General features: G+C 43.3%; 2 protein-coding genes across 3 annotated transcripts in view; both read right to left on the bottom strand.

Annotated features, from left to right (window-relative positions):
• Positions 1 to 1,915, bottom strand: part of slc50a1 (solute carrier family 50 member 1) — a 390,175-nt gene extending 388,260 nt beyond the window's left edge. The window contains exon 1 of the mRNA XM_062423402.1: positions 1,905 to 1,915. The gene's annotated coding sequence lies outside the window, so the exon portion shown is untranslated. The remainder of the gene's footprint in view (positions 1 to 1,904) is intronic.
• znf687a (zinc finger protein 687a) lies at positions 292 to 8,078 on the bottom strand. Of its 2 annotated transcripts, XM_062423374.1 has the most exons (11): positions 8,019 to 8,078; positions 5,597 to 7,585; positions 5,153 to 5,408; positions 4,812 to 5,020; positions 4,541 to 4,725; positions 4,255 to 4,431; positions 4,008 to 4,170; positions 3,667 to 3,906; positions 3,464 to 3,576; positions 2,916 to 3,018; positions 292 to 2,746 (listed from the first exon to the last, which is right to left on the bottom strand). In XM_062423374.1, exons 2-11 carry the CDS (start codon positions 7,562 to 7,564, stop codon positions 2,129 to 2,131), a joined length of 4,032 nt encoding a protein of 1,343 aa, XP_062279358.1. In that variant the 5' UTR covers positions 7,565 to 7,585; positions 8,019 to 8,078; the 3' UTR covers positions 292 to 2,128. The 2 variants fall into 2 exon arrangements, with proteins under 2 accessions (XP_062279358.1, XP_062279357.1); XM_062423373.1 differs by having other exon boundaries at positions 4,008 to 4,431.
• Positions 8,079 to 8,211: the final 133 nt, after the last annotated feature.

Here is an 8,211-nt window from a genome sequence, read left to right as displayed (position 1 = left end):
TGATATTTATGTGTGAGCATAGAAGTGTGGATATTTTGCATAATATAATTACATGACTGAATTACAGGTAAAATGTTGTAGGATTTATTTGCAATCAATGTAACATCTGTTAATTTTTATATATTCTATGTCTATATATTTCTAAGAAAGTATATTTTAATAGAATGAGGAGGAGTATTTAATGTCTGTTACTCTGATGTCTGATGTGCTCATAATTTAGATATTTGCCACTGTACTGACAAATGGAAAATTACAAATAATTAAATGCAATAAAAATAATAAATGTACTAACTCACTTATTTAGACGTCACATCACTGTTAAAATGGAGGATGAAACAAGTTATAAAGAAGACATCAATTCAACTGATAATGTGCCAGATTTTATTAATCTTTTTTTAATAAATGTTTGGTTAGAAATGATCTTGTCAATGCAAAAACATAAAAATAGAGCGATGTGTGTTAAAGCATTGGATAATATCCTGAGAAAGTAAACACAATCACACACAGGTCATAGACAACTACAGCACATAAAAAGAAATGTATTTCTTCTTCTTTTTTTTTTAAACACAGTGGACATTAGCTCAGTCTATGGATCCTGCGGTCAGAGATATTCCAGCCAGCCCAAAACCAGACAGCCATGAACAGCTGAAAATGATGCGAGTTGACATAAAAAAAAGAAAAAAAAATCAAATAACGACACAGCACTCAAAACTGAATACAATACATCCGATTACATCCAGTTATGCAGAATAATCTTAATTTTAAGATGTAGCAGTGCCAAAGACTAAAGAAAAATACAATACATACTGATCTTTTGTTTACAGTAATCTCATGAAACAGGATTTAGACAAACATAGGTCCCCATACCAAAAGCCCAAAATACATTATTTTACTTCCTCACATAGAAGGAATTAATCAGTTATTCTGATGCAAATGCAGCACATTACACTTAAAAAGAGTTAAACCTTCATTTCAATGGTTTTGAAAGTTCTACCCCGATAACTACAAATTGTGTCGACTTCAGATCATTGCTGACCATTTATCACAACACACTATATTTTTTCAGGTTGACTTCTTTTTTTCAGAAAGCTATCTGTTTATTTCAGTCAAGTATGAATAGAAACCTGAAGAAATATCAAACTTGCTGAGACAATTTCTCAAAAGCAGTTATTGATTGCTCTTATTGGGCAGCGAAAAGATCCCAGTGATTTCAGTGTTAGTGAAGGGGGAACAAAACCCACAGTACTGTTACGATCAATATCCTCCATTAGTTTAGAAGATCAGCTGAAGCTTGTTTGGAGTTTGAGTTGGACAAATTAAGTGGGTATCTTACACAAATCACATATTTTTAGTACAAAATTCCCTCTTTACCATCCTCCCACTTCAGCACAGCTTTGACGGCTTACATATCTCAAGCAAACTTCAAGTCTTTGTAAATAAATGTTCATATATACACACACACACACACACTAAAATGTATATTTGCCAATGGCTGCCTTTAAAGTTATAAATCAAACTAAAATGTTATTGTATATTTTGAATAATGGCTGGAAATAAGTTAGAAGTACACATACTTGATAGCCACTGAACTAAGACACTCTATCCCCTGCAATCATTCTCTAAAGATATACTTAAAAAAGGACTTTGCAAAGTGAATAACTCCTGGGTTGGCATTCAAGAGTCTCAGTAGGATGAAATATTGAAATCAAAACCGTCACATTCCATCGCTGTCTATCAACATTCATTGAAAAAACCGTCATAATCACAGTAAAATCCAGTACTAACATTCACAGTTCTCTACTGGCACATTAATGTGTGAATGTGGTCACAGCGGTGAACTAGTCAGACTAACTGCCCGCTGCCTGGGAAGTAACTGTAATCTCATTAGTATCGTTACTGAACACAGAAACGCTGCATTAGATCCTGAGTGTCACAAGTAGAAGGTTGAGGCTTGTCTCGACCAGTGAGAATTAGATTTGATTGTTTTACAATCTATTAACATAGAAATTTGATTCTAGTAATCTTTGGTTAAATTAGTGCATCAGTGTGCTGACCTACAGTAGTCAGGGATAAATAAGGCACGTTTTCATCATCTACTGACTCTACCCCTCCCCTCACATCTAGCATCTTAGGTAGTTTTTCCTGCATTCCTTGCACTGATAAAAGCCATACCATGAGTTCTGAAGTGTGTATTCAGATCTGCTGACTTTTCAAAATGTTTGCCACACACCTTGCAGGCCAGTGTGGCCTCCTCTTCCTTCCCCTGAGCCATGGATAGCTGAGAGGAGGGCGATGCTGGTGCAAAACCATCCAGAGAACTCCTGTCATCAGGGTTCTTGCTGTTAAGAGGGGAACCAGCCAGGCTCGCACTGGCTTGCTGGTTGTCAGTGTCTCTCACTTTGTGCATGATGAAGCGATGGCGTGACAGGGAGGAGATGGATGTGAAGCAGGCGCCACACTGCAGACACTGCTGGTCGCTGGCCTCTGGTGCCCCTCGCCGGTGCTGGACGATGTGTTCCAGGAACATGGCCTGGCCCTCGGTGGTGAAACCGCAGGGGGCACAGCGGAACCCCGACTCAGGGAGAGGGTACGGTGCAGGTGCGGAGGAGGAGCGTAGCTTTTTCACTGGACTCACGCCATCTGTGGATTCTTCATCCTGCTCCATCTTCACAGCTCCTCTCCGTCTGCGGCGGGTCCCTAAACTGCTGTCCTGTTCTGAGGAGCTCTCTGCCTCATCTCCGCCTCCCTGAGACAAAAATTCAATTCAAGACAACTGCTGTTACCATACTGGCCAGAATATAAAATGATATTTTTATTCTGGAAGATACTGTATGTTTGAAAGTCTGGGTCTTCTTTATTTTATAGTCGTTTTTCCTTAGTGACTTCTAGAAAGATACACGAAGCGAGTAGCTCACCATCAATGTGTCCTGTTTCACAGTGTCTGTACTGTGTCTGAGCTGAACATGCCTCTCCAAGAGCGCTCTGCTGCTGAATGTTTTCTTACTGTCAGTACAGAACCTAGACACACACACACACACACACACACACACACACACACACACACACACACACACACACACACACACACACACACACACACACACACACAGTATGAATATCTGATTTAAGTGTGTATCATCCAGGCCAGAATGTTATCTATTTTGATATTTAAAATAAAGTTGCATCTTTAAATGAGACAAATTCTGTCAAGTGCAGTGATATTCTGCTACCCTTTACTGGTGTGATGATGCGTTTCTATTAGATTCTTATCAATAAATTTAGCACACCAGTTTTATCTACTGACTACAAGGATTATTTTTTACCATGCACCACATATTTATATCAATGTCTGCAGGAGTTAAACTTCAGTCAACTTCACAATTAGTTGTATTCCTTGAGGGTTTCCAACAACAACCCTGTAGATCAAGGTTTCATCCAATCGGAAAATATGTGGGACACTTACTGGCAGCGGAAGGAACGACTCATGACTTTGTGTTTGTCTCTGATGTGACGTCTCATACTGGAGGTGGTGGTGAAGGAGCTCTCACATTTGTTGCAAGGAAACTTCTTCAGTATCTACACAAACACATCCATGTATGTGACTGTATCGAAAAAAAACTGAACTTACTGGAATTACAGATCTTAAAAAGAGTAAAACTTCCAAACCTTGTTATGCTGTTTTGCCATATGGGCAATGAATTCTTCCCGGTCTGTGTAGCGAGCGTGGCAAGGCACACACTTCCACCCTGAGGGGGTCTTTATCCTATCTGTCTTCACTTTCTCCTCTTTATCTTGATCAGTCAGTTCTTCCCCATCTGAGCTCTCCAACTTCGCTGAAGGACGTGAACGAGAGGAAGTGGCTGGGGTTGAAGGCAACTCTTGTTTGGATGTGGGAGTCTTGTGGGACTAAGAAACAGAAACAACACGGAGAAAACAAGTGAAATCATAGGCTGAGATTGTTTCTTATCTAAACACTAACTGAACTATATTAGATCATCTAGATATACCTTGAAATGGTCCATTAGGGAATTCCTCTGAGAAAACAGCTTAGTGCACTCAGGGCATTTGAACACTTGCACCTTTTGATTGGTTAAATGAGTGTCAAAGTGGAGGTACAGCAGGGGCTTGTGTGTAAAAACTGTGTCGCACATGACACATTTATAGATCAAGCTGTAAGATAAAAAAAACATTGTAAGAGAGACATTTATTTTATTGTCAGCTTCAATTCTGTGAGTGTTTGGGTGTATGCAGTACATGGCCTGTCCTTCAGTGAGCGTTGGATGTTGGGCAGTGATGTGGTTCTGTATGCTGGGGGCAGATTTGAAAGCCATGGGACAGTTGGGGCACTTGTGGAACATATCACAATGAGACTGCTGGATGTGAGACTTCACTGAGTTCAGCCCTCCAAACACCACCTGGCAACTGGAACATCTGCAAAGACAGAAGGAATTATGTTAAAACTTAAATATAGTTTCTGAGGATAGAAAAACAACAGTATATTTTTTTTGTCTAATTGAACAACCACATAGAGATATCGCACCTGTACCCGATGCGGCGTGCAAAGTGCAAACAAGTTTCATCCAGATGTGTTTGAAAGAGCGCCTGCTTGGCCGTGCCACCGCACTCTGGGCAGACGTGCGGTTGGCAGCTTTGGTGGATGCGTTGGTGAGCTGCTGCACTGCAGCTGTTGGGCAGGAGCATTGGTGGAGAACATTCTGTGCACGACTGAAGAATAGCAGAGGAAGAAAAGTCAGAGATCATTTAGCACACACACACACACGCACACACACATACACACACAGAGGACTCACAGTGGTATGTGCTGCTTTGATTTCTTGGAAATGCTGGGCCACCTCTTCTTTACTGCTGAACTGAGTCTGACACTCAGGACATTTATTACTGATGTACTGCACGGTGTCTGCTTTCTTAGGTTTGTTAGGTATTGCTTGATGAGGCTGGGCTACTGAGATTGGGGTGGCCTGGCCTAATAAGGAAGATGATGATGCTGGAGAAAGCACACCTGAAGAAAAGCAGAAATGAAAGAGAGAGAGAGAGCTGCATCAAGGAGGAATATACAATCGCACAAGAACCACATCCACATAAATAAATAAATAAATAAACAAACAAAGAGACAGAAACAACTTTCACTAACCATTTTGCGTTGGCTCCTGATGGACAATCATCTGCTCCACAGGTACGGGTTTCATGACCAGGTGTGAACACTGCATGATCAGACCTCTCTCCTTGTGCTCTCTGGCGTGTAAAAGCAGGCTACACTTGTTGAAGAAGACCAAGCGCTTGGCACAGTGATTACAAGTCACTTCAATCCTCAACGAGCGCCGATCATAGTGCCGCGCCAAACTCTGCTCTAGGGCAAAGGCATCGCCACACTCCAAACAGCGGTAACCCTGCAGAGGAGCAAACATTCATCCTCTCAAATATGGATGCATGAAACTGAAAAATTATGCTATGAGATGATGATGGACCTGCCTGGTGGAAACATTATCCTCTTTGGAAGAACAAATATATACTTGTACACACACACTTCCTGTTCCTTCATAATATTTATGTTCACATGAATGAAAAGCTTTCTCACCTGTGCAGGCAGAGGAAGGCCCCACTCTGCAGGAGGAGGAGAGCTCAGATCTGGTTTATAACTGGGCAGCAGATTCTTGTTGTTAAGGATTTTGTTGAAGGCTTCTACCAGGTTGGTCTGACTCTTGGATATGATCGCCCCGGTGCTGTTGACAATGGAGGCAGGTCTGCTGCTACCTTGAGAAGGGAGTAGAGCGGCAGGTGAAGGCAGTGTCACCCCGCTCTTGAAAGCTTTCTGACCAATGTTCCGCAGATTGATCCCGCCTTGGCTGACTCTGGCAGATGAGACAGTGATGGAGGGCAGGGCTGCGGTTTTGGTGATGTTGACAGCTGTGGGGGAAACTTTAGGCTTAATGGTCACGGCGGGTTTGTCTTTGACTGTACCGACACCTTCTAGGGTTGCAGGGCATGCATCCTGAAGAACTGCCATTGCAAGAGACTGCTGTGATACCTCCTTCCTGGATCTTGTGTTATGGCCTTCTGATGAAGGTTTTGAACCCCTAGAAGTGGCTCTTACATTTCTTTTAGGTCCCACACCAGTCACAGTCCTTGTGTAGTTCCCTGAAGGCATTTTGATTTTAACTTTGAGGGGGCCCAACGGAGATGAAACTGTCTGTGAAGAACTAGCAGACACAGGATCCTCAGATGACGTGCCATTACCACATTTCTCGTTGTTTTCCACATCTCCAGCCAACTTTTCGGTCTGCTCCTTAGTGTCATCTGTCCTGTCCTCTTGGCTGGGCTCAGTTTCCATGTGCTCCTCTTGATGATTGAAGGCCATATGGTTCTTCGCTAGACCTGGTGTTGGGGTTGAATCAGGGCTGCTACTGCTTCTCTGGAATACAAGACCCGTCTCACTCGGTGGCGGGCTCTCTGGCGAGTCCCTCTCATCAATCACATGCTCTGGGTATTTCTCCCCTTGGACTGATGCAGAGCCCAGATTGACAGGTGGAAGGCTGTCCTGGGGGCTGTGTGGCTGAGGAGCTGTGGAGGGAGAGGTGGGGGTGGTAGGTCGCCCCCCCTGTGCAAGTTGGACTTTAGGTTTAACCAATGCTAGAGAGGAGGAGAGAGGAGGAGGAAGAGAACGGTGACATGAAGTGGTTTCAGAGGACCCAAGCAGCTCAGACTGAAGTTTTGCTCTGTGTTTAAATTTTGGAGGTGAGGGCATTACAAATTCTGGGCTCTCCTGGATCACCAGTGGACTTCCCAAGTCTGGTTCTGAGTCATCTTCATCAGAGTGTGTGCCACGCTCAATTCCAACTTTAATATTCCCATTTTGGGGTAAAGGGGAGGGCGGCGAACTGTCATGCGGACATGTTTCCTCTGTCTGACGGGCGAGAGGAGGAAGGTGAGGGCTCAAAGAATGCGGGGAGGGAGGAGGTGAGGATTTGGGACTGGTGCCAGTCGAAGACTCAGGAAATAGATGGCTCTTCAAACTGCTCATGACATCAGTCGTGTGCTGCACTAATCCAGCTCCTTTATCACATCCTTCTTCGTTATCACTCAGTGATGGTGAATGTCGGGGCCACGGCTCTGCGTCTGACTGTCCCTGATCACTGGCGGCAGATCCCTCGAAGCCATTGGCAATCTGGGGCTCCACGGTGGCTTCAGCAAGGGGTCTGGTACCCACCTGTGAGGTGACATCACTCAACTTGACTTGAATCTCAGAGTCTGAACTACTGTTTGAATGACTGTCTGTTTTGTCATCATCCCTGACAGAGCTCTCCTCCTCTTCACAGGACTCAGACCGTACTTTGTTCTTCACAATAACGCTGACCACAGGCGGCTCACTTTGGCAGGAGAGCAGAGGAAAGCACGGTGGGGACCTCGTCTCCCTTTCCTCTGTATTAGTCACCACCTCATCTCGTTCCTCCTCTGGACTTGACTGGATGGCCTCTTTAGCATCAATGTCAGGGATGTCAAAAGCTGCCAGCAAATCATCAAAGTCGGGGGTCTTCATGTCCCCCATGTCCAGCACAAGGCTCAATACCTACCAAGACAACACAAGAGGCAGAATTATTCACACACACTGAGCTTTGCTACTAAACTTTTACTTAATCACAGACATGAAAATGTGACAGCAGGTACCGCAAGAAAATTCGTCTGAGTTTGGACAAAGTAAGATGTGCTGTTATCCTGCTCCAGACTTTACTGAAGATAAACACATAGCTCTAGAAACCCAGTTAGATAAAGTTGGTATTTAGTAAGTCACACGGAGCTGTCATGTTACAACAGGTGGCTAAAAGCTACTTAGCACGTAGCGGCTAGCTGGCCTTGCTAACGTCAACCTGACAACTTTCCTCCAGAAGTCAAAAGCTGTTTTATCAGTTTAATACTCAGCTAATATGATCTCGATATATAGATTTGAATGCACGTTATGTTTCCTGCATTCGAGGCTGACTCCTGTATTTAGTTTTAGTTACCTGCTGTTAAGTTCGCGAAGTTGTGGTTCCTGACTTTCCTCTCTGACGCATAAGTTCTGCGTCACGAAGGTGCGACGGAGATTTTCCTCCCAAAATGTTTCAGTTTATTTAAAAAAGATGATTTAACTAACTAAGCAAAACTTATAAAACATAACTTAGCTAATATTACCAACTAAATATTTCCTGTCACAAA

The sequence above is a fragment of the Scomber scombrus genome, chromosome 7 (genome assembly GCF_963691925.1).
Source record: "Scomber scombrus chromosome 7, fScoSco1.1, whole genome shotgun sequence".
Classification (NCBI taxonomy): domain Eukaryota; kingdom Metazoa; phylum Chordata; class Actinopteri; order Scombriformes; family Scombridae; genus Scomber; species Scomber scombrus.
Note: the sequence above shows the minus strand (reverse complement) of the source record. Positions and strands in the feature narration are given on the sequence as shown.